Raw genomic sequence first — 15770 nt, 5'->3', positions numbered from 1 at the left:
TCCTGGATGCATCCTCTTCTGCGGCCGCGCATTACGATCGCTTAAGTCTCGGCTCGACTATCGAGTGATCCATCGCCTACGAATTCGACGAAGCCTCCCGCCTACCCTCGGGACATCCTCGACTAATGAGCGTGTCTCGATCGTGAACGACCAGTCTCTCTTTCTCTCCGTCATTCTCATCTCTACCTTCTCCTTTTCTCTCCTTGTCTCTCGTCTTCCAGTCTTCCTGTCTTTCTCTCTCTCTCTTGAGCACTCTTTCCCTCCTCACTTCCAGGTGCGCTCAACGTTCTTTCTTAAAAAGGATTCCAATTAAGAGAACCCGAATGAGTTCGTACGTCCTATTCACGAACAAGTCCGTCGAGATGTAACGGGGACGACAGGTGGACACGGTGAAATCCTTAGGCATGACCCTCGAGAAACACGACGATAAGGTCGTTGATGAGCGATTATTGAAATTCTCTCGAAGAACATTGTGTATAAGTAACGAGAGATAAGAACATCGATAAGAACGTCGGTGTCAGTAGACGTTAAAAAAGAATCCGATCTTGTAACATCGGTGAAATTCGTGACAATGTTTATTACACAAACGTTTGTTTTCTTGGCAATTTGGAGAATGTCGATTTTATCGTTCTAAAAATATTTTTAAAATATGATCGGGCTCTTTCGAGTAACATTTTTACGTATTTACATCATTGATATGCGCTATCGAGACGCAGATTCCACGACGCGACTTTACTACGTGATGTTTATCTTGGCTAGGTGGGAAAGTGTGGTAGTTTCAGTACATTCCTGAGAAGCTGTTTGTTCACCTATGCCACCGATGCGTGGTGAGGCGATGGAAGATAGGGTGAAGGAGAGACGGAAGAGCGGGCAGGCAGATATCGGGCCCCGCGGGGGGCTCATAATTGCCGACCCTGAAGATCGGTCGACCACATGGGGCCCTCCTCTGTTTGTTTTATTCCCTAGTTATACAAACGCGAGATCTACGACCGATATATGATAATCGTCCTTCTAGTTCTTCCAGTTCGTTTCTCTCTCTTTCTCTTCTTCGACTACTTTTCGTGTTTTTTTATCTCAGTTTTATCTTCGTTTTTCTTTTTAATTGTGTAAGCTTCACGAAATATAGGATGCCTTATAAACACTGATAGACAGGGACACGTCCGAACTAATTCTAACCAGAATCTACCTCCACCACTGATGCTGTAGAAGCTTTCGCCACGTCTCATCATTTACGACGCACATTTATTCAAATTCTACGACGGCCGAAATGATTGATACTCTTCGTTATGAACGGCTACCTCAGGCTCTCGCGTTCGTCAGTTTAAGAAAGAGGAGCATAAAATATTATCTCAAACATTTAATATGTAAATAATGTGCATCGCTATTACCACATACATTTTTAAACTGTAGATATACAGTGTTATACATGTACTCTGATATAAACACATTCTAATACACCCGCGATAGATGATAGAAAAAATTGAAGGAAAAAATAAAATTAAAAAGAAAAAAAATAATTTACATAATTTCAAAATAATTTATGTAAATCGCGAAAATTGTGCGTGTCGATTCTTTATCAATTTTACATCAAAAATATTGCTTTCTTTAATATAGTATTTTACTGTAAAACATTAATATAATATGTTTTAGCCTTTAACTTTTCATTGAAAAAACAATTTTATCGTTAAGAAGAGCAATATATATTTCAAAAAGACAGCACCGCAAATGTATCAAGTTGCCCCAATTCCATTTTAATGAAAAAGAAGATAAGAGAAAAAAACAAGGTAAAAGCAATTAATTATCGTAGACAACATAAACAACGCGCGCCGTACAGAAACGCATATTAAGAAATGTGTGTATGTGTGTGTGTGTGTTTATAAATGTTTTTATTAACTCAAGTACTTACCTCACTGTCGATTTTCTTGAACTCCGGATCCTCCTCGTCCACTTCGAAATACAGCTCTGTAGATGTAACGGAAATGATTCCGGGCGCCACGATACCGGGTGCAATTAATCTGCCTTTCGTGCTGATGTTCACCGGACCTGTAATAAAACATGAACAGTCAAATTGACGCACGCGAATAACAATACAGTATAAACATATACTGCTTGCGTGCATGTGTGTAATTATTATTATTTAATTATAAAAATGTGCATATAAAAATGCTTTTTTTTTTAACTGATGCATCTCGCAAAGTATCAGTAACATGCTATTTTCGCAATATATGGCGCATAGAAATTGGAAATTAAGAGCAGAAATTAAAATAACAAATAATAACAATTGACGACCGATATTTAAATAACGAAAATTCAACGAAAAAAGCAACGCAAAAATCGTGAAATAAAACCGGTCTGCCTGGCCTGGTGATATGCCATTAAAACGTCGCTCCTCGTTTATCAAAAAACAGTACGTTGACCAACCTGTCAAGTCGTTGTCGAGATCCCTGTCGTCCGACAGCAATTCACTGTCATCCAAAAGATCCGTCGACTGCAATTGCTGTTGATGTGCACGCGAGGCTGCGAGATGCGCGTGAAATTCTTCACGCGCTTGTAGTATCGCATCCTCGGGTGCACCGTGTTCTAGAGCCGCCTTGAGAGTAGCCTCGGGGTGGCTCGAGCCTAGTGGATTGTGCACGAAACGCTTGCGTCTACGTGCATCATCCTCCCAAGCATCCAGTTTCCAGTACTCGGCTAATCTGTGGACAGCAAAGTACGCAACGTGTGTGAAAAACAATCGTATAATTACGAGATAATTTAAAATAACGATTAGGTTTGCATTTACTTTGCAGCCATTGGATCCATGTATCCCCATGCGCCGTGCTTATTGGACAAGATATTGCGAACTTTCTCCAGCAATCTGCTGGCGATTACGTTATCGCGTCTTCGTGCTGCGGTAATCAAATGATCGCACATACGCTCTTCCTCTCGACGGTCCAGTAACGTCTGCGCACACTGAGACTAATACCACAAAAAGACTATCTTATTATTTTGTCCAATATTTTTTTTTATATAATTAATCGAGTATGTAATTATGCAAAAGGATTGTTGTATCTATACGGTATATTAGAGAACTCGCGCGAATCTTCAGGCAACAAAAACTGGTTGGATTTATTTACAGTGAAATAAAGTCGAGAGAGAAGAAATGCAGTACCTCAAAGTCAGCATGCTTCAGCACGTCATCCGCTCTCATCCTGTTTAAAATAAACTCTGCCTCGTTTGCAACTCTTACTATGTGATCCTTCATGGCGTGAGATAGCAATCTGTGTAAACGCAAGGAAGCATTTTCATGAAGGGAAACGAGAAGAGTTTGATTTCGTTTTGTTTGCACGCGTTCTAGCGGTAATAAACGTTTTACCTTCCCTCGTTAATGAGCTCGATGAAAGCGAGACCCGCGTGCTTCTGCAGGGAGTTCTGCCATTCCTGGGAGCAGAGGAGCATAACCAATTCCACGACGGAGTTGCTGTTTTTAAATGTAGTCAAACCTGGACAAGTTAAAAATTGGGAATTTTTGTAAACGAATGAACGATAAATGGTAAACATAAATAACAATGAGACAGTGAAAGAAGGTGACGGACGGGAGAAAAATGTACATACAATGTCGTGATTTGCAAAAGATCGTCGGATGTATCGAGCGTTGTTAAAAATAAAGTGCATTCGATACGTTGTAGAACTATCAAACGCTACGTTTCTTGAATATAAAACCTGCGAGAGTCATCACGGCTTTCTACATGTTGAATACTAATAGTGAACGATAACTCAGAATACGCTAGCATCTTCCTAAAGTGAAATCATAAAGTGACTAATTTGAATACTCGGTGTGAGATGGCAGAAATACTTAAACCATAAAAAGTGACAAAAGTTCCGCCAAATATGCCCATCTGTGAGCGGATTCTAAATTTTAATTTATCCACGCGAACATATTCAAATGTACAATTTTAAATATTTTACACGGCGCGCGATAGTTGAATTCTTGTCTTTATGATCTTTTTATCTTAATGAGCACATAATACATCGATTATGAAGATTCTTCTATATTTTTTTAAATATTTCTTTTGCAGGCACGCGCGTTTATGATTCGAATAAATTGTTTTTTTCGAACTGACGCATATCTCTCAGAAATGATAATTACATTAAATAATCAACAACAATGTAAGAGACGAGAAAAAATTATATTGAGCTATGCTATATATTTTTTCGAGATAAATATTTTATACCGCAATAAACTAAAATAAAAATAAATAAAAAGGAATATATAATTTTATTTAACGTGTCGGAAAATATTGTACATATCGACACGAATCTGGTTGAAATTTAATTTCCTAATTCTTTATGATTCCTTTTTTATCCGTAGGCGTGATATATCTCGGCATCTTAGAAAACAGGCCATGTTACGACTGTGTTCCCCGTGTAATAAAATCTAACGTAAAATATGTCTTTTTTTTATTTATCGAGCTTCAGACACATTCTGTATCGTACACGCATAAAACGCAGAACGTGTTTCCTTTTAATTTGATTTTACATGCGCGTGTAATAATATTCCCGTATTATTACGATGCAACTTATTGAAACGCTGTTTCAAAATCACTGAATTTTAGGAATTGATTTTTTTATATTTTTGTTTACTCGGGATAGAGATGTTTCCGTAACAGATTCCTATGCAACATGCACACACCGAACACATAGAAAAATGTACCGTACATTCGACATACCCTTGCAGCTCGTACCTTTTCCTTCCATTAATAATTCTTGACCATGGGAGCCAACGAGTGTTTTGGACAGGAAGGGGGCAAAATCCACCATGATCTCTCGTAAGAGAGGACAAACCGAACCCAGAGCCATTTCCAACTTTTGTGTGAGCGAAGCCTCGCGGGAAGGTGTCGGTACCGGCAAATGATCGACCAGACCCTTGATCGGCAACTCTTCGGCTCTCGGGGATGCTGCGGTCACCACCAGTCGATCGGGAACTCGAACCACCGAGATTTCCGCCGACGGTTTTTCCCCTCGTTCCGCGTTGCCGAGCATTTCTTGTTCCAGAACATTGCCTTCGCTGTCTTGCATATCACCTGTGAATTTCACAATGCGTGTGCCTTTTACGTAACGAATTGATAACGATTCATTTATTAATCGCAAATGACGCTATCATTTATTCGACTCTTACCACGCGAATGGGCGATATTATGGATATTTCGCGGGTCTTCTCTTGGATTCGTGATCGGCATCGTATCGCCATCTTCATTGAGGTTTACATCTGTCCAGGCTTCTTCGGACGAATTGTGCTTATTCTCGTTATCGGTAGTAATTTCAGAAGGACTCGCGTCCGCGGTGACATTGCTGCGATGTACTGTCTCTTCGCTGGAATCGTTGCTCTAAGAGAAAGACGATCAAAGAAAAACATGAGGCATTGAAGTTTTTACATCCACTTCGATTAAACCGACCATAAACCGTTAGAAGAATATTAGGGGATTTTAAATAGAAAGCATCGATTGAGAAATACGTAGATTTACAATAAATTATCTTTTGTTAAATATATAATAACACTCAAGATTTTTTTTTATTTATCGCGCTCTGTTAAATTTTATTGTATTTCAAAGAATTTTCCTTAATATTAATTATTGTATAAAATTTAAATATACTTTCAGGTCTAAAAATACTAATATCACTATGGTACTGAAGTCTTTTACTAACAAAAATCTAGCTATATATTTTTATAGAAACGTTTTGTACGATATATAAATTTCATACAATCACACTTTATAATAAATTTTCGCGTGCCATGTACTTACTTCATTACATGCAATTAGTAATATACCATTACTACGCAATCAACTAATGTATCATAGAAAGAAAGAACCAAGCCTATTATTATTCATATATGTAAGCTTCAATAGCAGAATCAGTGATCCTACGCAAATTAAGATCAAACGGTTGTACACGTATAAGAGCCGCTACATATTACATTTTATAATAACGTTACGTAAGCATCAAGAAAGGGATGACAAATCAAGTCAAGTGTATCGCTCTCTCTTTCTTATACCCGTCAAATTTGGGCATTATTGCGTATCTTCTCGCATTCTTTTACGATGTAAGATTACAGAATTTAGGAAAAAATTAGAAATACATTTCTTTTTAATCGCTCCCAAAATACGGCCAGTCGTGTGGTCGATATGTAACACTCGGGGGGAAACGAAATTCCCGTCTCCGGATCTGTACTCAAATCAAATTTTACCTGCAGATTTCGTGGCAGTGGTTCGGACCTTGTAGAAGTGCCAAGCGTTGGTTCTGATGAGGTGTAATCCTCGAGAATAGTCCGCGGCCGAGGTACACCACTGTGACCTCCCTTCAGAACCAGTAGTTAGTACGCATAGCAATGCAAGCAGAGGAAGTTAACAATGAGAGAAATTCGAGAGTCAAAGTATCGCATGCTCGATAGGATTATAATACAGATAAATACGTGATACGAACGTTCTCGGTGATGCGAGTGTGCGCCCGAAATTCGCGGTTTTGATAAACTCGCTCGAATCTCGAAATTTATAAGATATACAGATTACGTGCGAGAGAGATAGTTACGAGAGATCGTAAATTAATAGAACGGTTGTTACGTTGGGGCTACGTAGATGCAAGACACCAATTGATAAGTGAACACTACATGCTGGATGTTGCAGAAATTTTCAACTACGACAGATCTCGATAAAATCAAAATCTCGATTAATCTAATAAATTAGTTAATAATTAATAATTGTCATAATTAATAATTAATAATTGTTGTGTAATCAAGATTAATTCACAGGAAATTATACTTAACTCAAATAGTTAAGAACACTTCAGAATCGAATGGTTGATAGATAATAAAGAAGAGATTATATTATAAAATTGTGCTAATGTGAAATTAACATTCAATGGTAAAAGAATATCTATCGATTTACTTTATCGAGTTTTAATTTGCGTAAATCTAATATAACTATAACTAACCTTTGAGCTGATCTATTGTATAGTAATATATCAAATAATTTGGCATAAAAACGTAACTCATTATCGCGTGACGAAACAAATTGCATGTGATAAACTAATGCAAAGCATTGTGCGATATGGCACAAATCTCGTCATTACTACGGTGAATTATCCCGTAAGATCGTGCGTAATAAAGAATGTGCTATTTAAGTCTCGCTGCTATATCAATATCACTTGAAACTATCGAATACAAAAAGAAAGATTAGGACAGTGTTGAAAGAAACGGACGTTCAATTTATAAACGTTATAGAAAGACCCGCACTCGCTATTTAGAGCTGTGTAAAGCGACAGATTGAAACATTTCGTGTCTACGTTCTCGATCTATCGAAAAATGCATGCAGTTTCAAGTAAAATCATTAATCATAGAGCCTCGTAGAGCCGAATACTGTTTTATATCAATCAGTTTATGCTGTCACTATATATTGAATTGAGTTCCATACTTGAAACGGAATTTACAAGACTTTTTTACCTGAGATTTTCGGTTCTATAATTCTCGCTGTACACTTCTTTCGAATTTGTTTGGTAGAGGACAATTGTCTGTCGCATTTTTTCAGATTGTATCGAAATTTCGAATAACAAGTTGCAAGTTTTTCGCGATGCTAGCTTACCTTAGTCGATGGCGGACCTGACGATGTAACATCGTGATCGGCCAGAATCGAAGAATTATTCTCGTCGACGATGATGACTTCGTATTCCCCGTCATCTTGAGAACCCGATTGACTCATTATACCTCCGCTACCTGAAAACACGGGAATAAGATATGATATTAAAAATCGAAAAATATATAAACAACTTTTCTTTTTTTACAAAACATTGATATTCATACACATGCGTTCAACAATTTCAGCAAAGTATAATACTTTTCTTATATGCACATTTTGTATAAAATAATATTATTTTGTCTAGAATTCGCAATTCGTTTACGTAAAAAATGTATAAGAAATGTACAAGTAGACTGTAATACGTATGTACAATAAATAACAACAAAAAAATAAAATACTTTTACATACATCGATTAACATAGATGTTACATATGTAAATACAAACAGAGATATACGCAAAATTACTTGAAAATTAAATCATAAAACTAATATTTATAAATTCGTTCAATCGATTTGAGAATAAGAAGAACACAAGTTTTAATATTACATTTAATGTGTATTCTCTTAATAATATAGAGTTACTGGTGCTAAAAAATCCTTCATTTTCAATATAATGTACCTTAAATTTTGAATCACACATCTATCGAGAAAAATATATAAAACAAAAAAAATATAATAAAAAATTAAATAATTGTACAAAATAATTTGTTTTTAACATACATAAAAGGAATTGACAACTACTACAGCAATTTATTTTTTAAATAATTGTGTATTTTACTTGCATAATTAATTATTCATTAACTTGTAGAAAATAATATCTTTGTATATATTCATGCGTCTTTATTAATATAAATAAATAAATAAGTAACACGATATTTTTCACAATGGAAATGCATATTTAAAGTACATGCTGTGAGGCATTAAAATTTTTTTTTCACAATAATATGCTGATAGTTTAAGATAACTCTTTGTGCTAACACATGCAGTGTGTATCTCTCACGATTAATTAAACGGTATAAATCAATATCTTTATTTTTAATAACAATATAATAAAAATATTCAATCAACTAGACATTCAATATAAATGACTACAAAAGAAAATCTCCCTGAAATAAAAAATCAATTAATTAACTAAATTTTTATTTGATTATTTAGAGTTGACTGTATAGAATATACTTTTCTTAAGATAATTTAAACAGGTTCATAATATAAAAAGGATCCGAAACGTTTACATAATATCGAGAAAACATCGAGGAAATTTCGCATGGAGGTTCATACCGATAAGCGTCATGCAGATTGCAATTCAGCGAACAAACAGGAATTGCGCAATAAATCAGGCCAATAAAACTCGGGCATTCTGTGAAACAACTTTCGGGCTTTCAAGTTACCTTGCAGACCGACACCGGAGTTTCTATGACAGAGATTTCGGGGCTGATCGATATGCTTTTGAAGCGTATGGTGATGGTTGTTGTTATTGTGATGATGATAGTGATGATGACGATGATAGTTATGGTTATTCGGATGATGGTTGTAGTGATTGTTATGGTGATTCGGGAGATAATAGTTAGAAGGTGGCTGGCGATTAGAGTGCCTGGCAGCCGGTAGCGGGTGCTGGTGATGGTGCTGGTTGATGTGGTGATTGGCATTGACATTCGCATTGGCGTTAGGGTGAGATCCTGGGAGGAACTGTGGATACACGTGGTGAGACCACTGTGGAAATAGGGGCCGCCCTTCTCCACCACCATTCCCATCTGCCGAGGAACCACATTTACCACGTTATCGGATCGTGTGCACTATCATCTTTATCTCTTGCGCTATCCAGCGTATTCTTGATACTGCCTTTCACTCTATGCACTCGATGTGTAAAATCAAGATCGAGCAGATACTATCACGATCAGCGTTTGAGAATTTATAAAATTATGCCATTGCGAATCGTGTCACCACTTTTGTAAAAAAATGTCTTGTAAACAATTATTAGCGAATTATATCGAATGTTAAGCGCTTCTTATATCAGAAAAACTTAAACATAATCTCAATATGATTTTTTTTGCAATTAAGAGTATACGCAATTAAAAATTTTTTTTAGAAAAGTCCCTTCTGCAAAGTATAGCATAAATGTTTAAAATGTTTTAGTATATTCACATAAGTTATAAATAGCTGATAAAAAAAGAAGCTTCAATTAAAAAAACTTCTTTTTTTATTTTATGCACTTAAAGATTAAGAAAAGCAATTTAAACAATTTTAAATTTGTTTGATTAAATCATAGAGTGAAATTCAGTAAATAAATTTTAATTATATTAATAATGTACCATCTTGTAAGTTTTTTAAATAATTATAGATTAATAATGCTTTTTAATTTGTTCCTTAATGTAGATTTTAACGAGAAAGAATTGATATAATAGTAGAAGTTAAAATATCAACCCTTGTAGCACATTATTGTATTATCATTATAATATTTAAAAAGCGCGGAGTATAACATTCTAAAAGAACTTATTTCTTTCTCACTCATATATATACATATACATATGTATATATATGATGACAATTTATCGAATTTTTTAAACATCTAAATATTAATATAACAGCAGTCATATATATAGAGACATATATTTTTTTCAAAATGTCCCACATAAAAGAAGTTCCACATCCATGAGAATACAACCACAATAATATAACAATAGTATATTTATAACGCAAAAAAAAGTGCAAACACATTCGGCAAACATCAAAACTCTCACTGTCAGATACATATAAGATATTTATTTCATACAGTGCAATAACACATGCGTTCTACTTGGTGTCATGTGCTGTTGTTTTAGTTGCAGCTACATCGTTTTGGTGCACAGTGTTCAACACAATAGCTACATATTTGTACATATAAGCTATTTATACCATTCATATTTCATTCATTTATAATATTATTATAACTTAGAACTTCTTTAGTCAGCTGTAAATTTACTAAACAATGACATATAATAATTTCTTAGCAATGTACCAATGTTAATTAAAATTTCAAAGAAGACAATTTTACATTTTATCTAATTGTAAGTATATAGCTTTGTTTTTATGGGATACATTCCTCTTTTACGTTTCGTATAGCTGCAGACATGCTAATAATATCAAAAACAATAGCGTTCATTTATTGAATTGATTTTATATGTTACGATATATTTCTAAAAAAAAGATAAGAGAATATATATCTGACACGTAAGAGTTTTGAGTAAACAGAAAATTACCTAAAAATGTTCAATTCTTTTAAAGATTTTTAGAGAGAATTCTCTCTCTTCTTTGAATAAATGTTTCAACGTGCAAATTATAATATATATAAATTTGCATATGCAGATTATTATAAAGATTATTGTTAATTATTATAAAGATTATATAAAGATTATATGTTTAATCTTTTATAATTTCTTATTAATTAAATAATAGATAATTATCTAATAAGCATAATTAAAAATGTCGAGTTATTATTAAATTTAATTTTTTTTAAAATTATAATATAAAAGCATATACATGTTATCAACATAAAATAGCATATTATTGTATTACTTTTCTCTCTCTTTCTCTCCCTCTCTCTCTCTCTCTCTCTCTCTCTCTCTCTCTCTTTCTCTCTTTCTTTGTTTTTCTCTCCATTATTTTTTTGTATTATATTTTATAAGTTCTTTGCAGAGTGCATATACTCTCATTGTCAGTATAATAGGCCTTGTAATAGAATTTGTTAAAACTATAGTGAAAACAATAATTTCGCTGTATCTATAGTACCTTGTAAAAATAATTTACAAATTATAACATAATATTTAATTATTCTCGTTTCGCATGTGACATTTTTTAAAGAATACATTTAACTTTGACGAGTCTTTTCCGTAATGATATTTATACCGATTATTTTTTTTTTACCTTAGTGTTAGTAATGTTAATAAGATACGAAGATCTCACCTGAAGGACTACCTGGCCTGAGACCGGCACCATTTGTCTGTATCGTTTGCACTGGACTCGGTGGACGCTGCGATATTGGTGGTTCCAATATATCGCGATATTTCGAAACCATTAATACAGAGATGAAGTAAACTATAGCTAGAGACAGAAACTGTGCCTGCTTGGTTTCTTCCTGAAATTGATATAAGTGATTTAGTTTTTTCATCTTATGTACTATACATATTTTTCATTCGCATTATTGCAATAAAATTTCGAATACTCACAACATCTCTGTATATTACAGCTCTCAAACGATTTACATCCATATCTTGCAACAATTTCTCGGGATCCTTTACGGGGCTTAATTGATGCGTAAGGTTATCCACGATGTTCTATAAAAATTGAAAATATTTTAATATAATATTTAATATTTAGAGAGCATGGGGAGCTACACGAACAAAACAATTTTTCTTTAGCGAATAGAAGTTGGTGTTTTAAGCAATGAAAATATATAAAAGTATTTATTATCTCTATTACAGTATTATAATCATTAAAATAAGTTCGATCGGATGAAACGTACCTTAGGCGATGTTTGAGCTCCGCGTATAAGCGATTGTATGTGCTGTGATTTATTACTAGAACCAATTTGCCGATCTAACATGCTGTACGATCTGCCACGTTCTTTACACTCTAAGCAGTTTCTAACGGCACATGTACAGACCTATAGAAGCAGTTTATTAGATAAATATAATAAGAGATGTTGTGTGGCTGAACATATTAAATCTTTTTAACTGCAATATATCTTGAATCTAACAGTAAAAACACAGATTAGAATTATCTCCTACACATGACACTTCAAAAACTATGAAATGTGTCATACTACATTACGTTACTATATATTTAATATCGAGGATTTATTTATCAATCTTTCGTCTAAATTTATCACATATACAAATGAATTAATTATTTAATTTGATTTAAATTGTGATTCAACTCTCTATCTATAAAATATTATAATTATTTTTATCAAGTTTCATATTGTAATTTTTATTTCAATTTTTGAAATCATTTCATTTGCATGTGAGATTGAGTATGCAAGTTTTTTATATAACATATCTTGTGTTTTCAAAGTGTAATTAGTTGTACTGTATAGTTTTGTGCATGCCACCTATTCTCACTAAAATAAAAATAAATAAAGATGAACACAAACTATACTATATATTGCATCTGCATTTTTTGCTTTGTGTATTACATTAAATTATTTTTATGTTCAAGTAGTTTTTGTATAGTTCTCGTATTTTTTTTTATTCAAAAATACGACATAGATAATACGACATCGTGTAAAGCAAAACTAAAAAAAAGGTCTTATATCGACATAATAATTCTTTAAGTTCTATAATAATTATTTGTAATTTTTTAAATTTCTTAATAAATTTCTTTCTAGAACAAAACTTTTGTATGTTACAAATTCTATAATTCCATCAATGCAAAAATTAAACATATAAAAATGCACTAAATATTATTATATCTTCCTAAATAGATCCACACAAATAATTTGTAAATTGTAGATATATAAACTGCATAATAATAAAAAAATCAAAACTATTTATCTATTCTAAACATTCGTATTATCATTTCGTTCTGAATCCATAAAAAATACCTTATATACAGTAATACAAACCAGTCGTAAGCATTGTCGCAATATGCCACCACTCGACATATTTTTCTCAGCCTCCAGTTCTCCAAAATTTAATGAGCTAGCGAATATAAGTACATCGGCCATGTTGACTAATCTTTGCAAAAAAGAAACTGCCACCTCGATTGGCATCCCCTGAGTTGGCTCGATTACATCCAATTCGCTCTAAAAGTATAGATATAAATAAAGATATACATATAGAGATAGTGATATAAATAGAGATCGATATTAATTAAAAATGGAAATTAAAAATAAAAATTAAATCTTAAAAATTTCTTAATCTTATATGCGATAATAGTTTACATACATTCGGCGAGGTAGCCGATGCTAATAAGGGCAACAAACCACCACAGGCTATTATGAGATTGTCGGCTAACTGCGAAATTAGATGGACAGTATTCACCACGAAAATAGCATTTTCGCTGCTGTTCACGAAATCCAATACAGACTTCGTCGAGTGACTACAATGCAGAGATTAACGTAGAATTTCGACAAAGTTAAAACATTACGTTAGTATGCAGTATTGTATTTCCTACCTTCTCCACACTTGAATGTCCGTTTCCAAGGAGAATAGAACGTCCGACAATAGCCGTTGATGTATGTAAGACCATTTAAATTCCGGTATTCTGAATGGAGGTCGTGTCGGACCTGGACTGAACATTGGTCGCGTGGAAGGATTTCCTTGCTTTGACCTTTTGGCTTCTGCGATGCAGAAGAATACGATAGAAAAATAATAAAGTAGATTTATTCTTAATTTATACTAATTACTCTTAATTTATCTATATATTAAGCAAATTTATTCTTAATTGTAAGGAATAATGAATTTCAATTTTGCAGCGCACCGAAATGATTAGGATCCACCTGCGTGGACGTTGAGGCACTCCTTGGTCGTTTCTGGGGCGACGATGTCTTTCGTAAGGGCACAGGCAAGGAGGGTGGCTCGTGACTGTTATCGTCCGCGACCGTTTCCGAGGATACGATCGGCAGGCTGGATCTGCGATGGGCGTCTACGTGATCTGGAGGTAAGTCATTCAATAACGCATTGTCTCTGGCAACCACATTAGAACTAACGATTTGAGGCACACCGTCGGATAAACTTTTAGTTGCATCACAGACCGTAGATATTGTTGGGATTTGCTGCATAGGATTTGGCACTTGCGTCACATTATCTACAGAACTTTGAACATCACTATTACTACAAACACTATCTGTTACTTCTACCTCGCCGCTCGTCGCCGGAACGTCTGACTTATTATCACTTACGCTAGTAGAAATAGTGGACGGCTCCCTTGAGTGTTCCTCATTTACCTTCGCGTTTTCGCTATCATTAATAACAGCACTTTTGTCCTCCGTTAAAGAATCCACGACGCGTTCGTCACTACTTAACGCACTATTCACTACTACTGCTTCCGTCTTCTCGTTTTCTAGATCTACCGTCTTCTCCGCGCAAGTCTCGCCGCTTTCTACTACGCTAGTTGAGCAATTAGGATTTTTTACGGTCTCCCCTTCGTCGCTCTCAACAGTCTCAGCGGTAATGTCCCTATCTTCCGAATCATCTTTCTTCTCGACGGTATCATCGTCGATTTTCTCACCTTCAGACGTTCTGCTTCTCACCTCGTTCGAGATTTCCTGATTCTCTGTTGGCGTTAAATATGCTTCTGATGTATCGCTATCAATAATCTCACGATCGTTCTCCAATTGAAGTTTTTCAATAACTTTAACTGTCAATATTTCTTGTATTTCGTCAGAAGGGACAATTGGCACAGTATCTTTCTCCGTGTCGACGTCGATATTTAAAACAACAGAGTTTTCATCTGCGTTTTCGACTGCCGTCGTAGTTTCGTCAGAATCTTCAGTGTTAGTCGGTGTATTACTGTCGTCGGTCGCAACGTTATTTTCCTCGACAGATTTATCCTGTATTTCCGTGTCCGTTACGGAAGTAATTTCGTCTTTATCCACTACTGTAGAAGTATCTGAGACATTGGTAACTTCCGCGGTTTCCGTTGTGTCATTCGATTCGACAACTGTCACTTCCGTGGTCTCCTTAATCTGTTCAGTCGAAGGAGATTCGGTAACAACGACTGGTTGTTTTTCCGAAGCTGTATCTTCTTCTTTCTTCGGTATGTCCTGGACAATCATCGAATCGGGACTGGAACTCTCGATTTTATGTACTTCACTGTAGAAATCGCTGGAACTCTCAATCGATATCACCTCGCTGGTCTCTTGCGTGGTCGGCAGCGAGACAGCTTCGCTATTCGCTTCTTCGAGGATGGTCGGTGTTTCTGTATGAGTCTCGCGCGCGGTGGTCGGTGTTTCCGGTTTATCGCTTAATCTAGAATCCAACGACACTACCTCGCACGATTGTAGAGTATCCAGAGTCTCGCTGCGCGATTTTACAATGGCTGGACTACCGTCGCTTTCGGTGTTGTCTATTGAATTGAGGTCGCAACTGCAGGATTCTTCCAATCGATCGTTTGCCTCGGATGCATCGAACTCCTGCATCATAATACAAGAAATGAGAATCATTTAATACGTAATTTGATTTT

At 35.0% G+C, this 15770-nt stretch overlaps 1 protein-coding gene across 10 annotated transcripts in view; it reads right to left on the bottom strand.

Annotated features, from left to right (window-relative positions):
• Rg (A kinase anchor protein rugose) overlaps positions 1 to 15770 on the bottom strand; it is a 185724-nt gene that overhangs the window by 65243 nt on the left and 104711 nt on the right. For 6 of the 10 annotated variants that reach the window (XM_083036504.1, XM_083036506.1, XM_083036508.1 and 3 more), the window contains 17 exons: positions 14067 to 15720; positions 13761 to 13926; positions 13532 to 13685; positions 13210 to 13389; positions 12109 to 12249; positions 11813 to 11920; positions 11550 to 11721; positions 8999 to 9361; positions 7617 to 7747; positions 6227 to 6337; positions 5159 to 5366; positions 4710 to 5063; positions 3356 to 3482; positions 3152 to 3260; positions 2783 to 2958; positions 2422 to 2696; positions 1907 to 2043 (listed from right to left, as the gene is read on the bottom strand). In XM_083036504.1, the coding sequence (XP_082892630.1) occupies positions 1907 to 2043; positions 2422 to 2696; positions 2783 to 2958; positions 3152 to 3260; positions 3356 to 3482; positions 4710 to 5063; positions 5159 to 5366; positions 6227 to 6337; positions 7617 to 7747; positions 8999 to 9361; positions 11550 to 11721; positions 11813 to 11920; positions 12109 to 12249; positions 13210 to 13389; positions 13532 to 13685; positions 13761 to 13926; positions 14067 to 15720 (4566 nt within the window). The remainder of the gene's footprint in view (positions 1 to 1906; positions 2044 to 2421; positions 2697 to 2782; positions 2959 to 3151; positions 3261 to 3355; positions 3483 to 4709; positions 5064 to 5158; positions 5367 to 6226; positions 6338 to 7616; positions 7748 to 8998; positions 9362 to 11549; positions 11722 to 11812; positions 11921 to 12108; positions 12250 to 13209; positions 13390 to 13531; positions 13686 to 13760; positions 13927 to 14066; positions 15721 to 15770) is intronic. The other 4 variants (XM_083036507.1, XM_083036511.1, XM_083036512.1 and 1 more) reach the window with 4 other exon arrangements.

The sequence above is a fragment of the Prenolepis imparis genome, unplaced genomic scaffold, assembly GCF_030444845.1.
Source record: "Prenolepis imparis isolate NDT839.2.m4 unplaced genomic scaffold, iyPreImpa1.0 SCAF_4, whole genome shotgun sequence".
NCBI lineage: Eukaryota > Metazoa > Arthropoda > Insecta > Hymenoptera > Formicidae > Prenolepis > Prenolepis imparis.
Note: the sequence above shows the minus strand (reverse complement) of the source record. Positions and strands in the feature narration are given on the sequence as shown.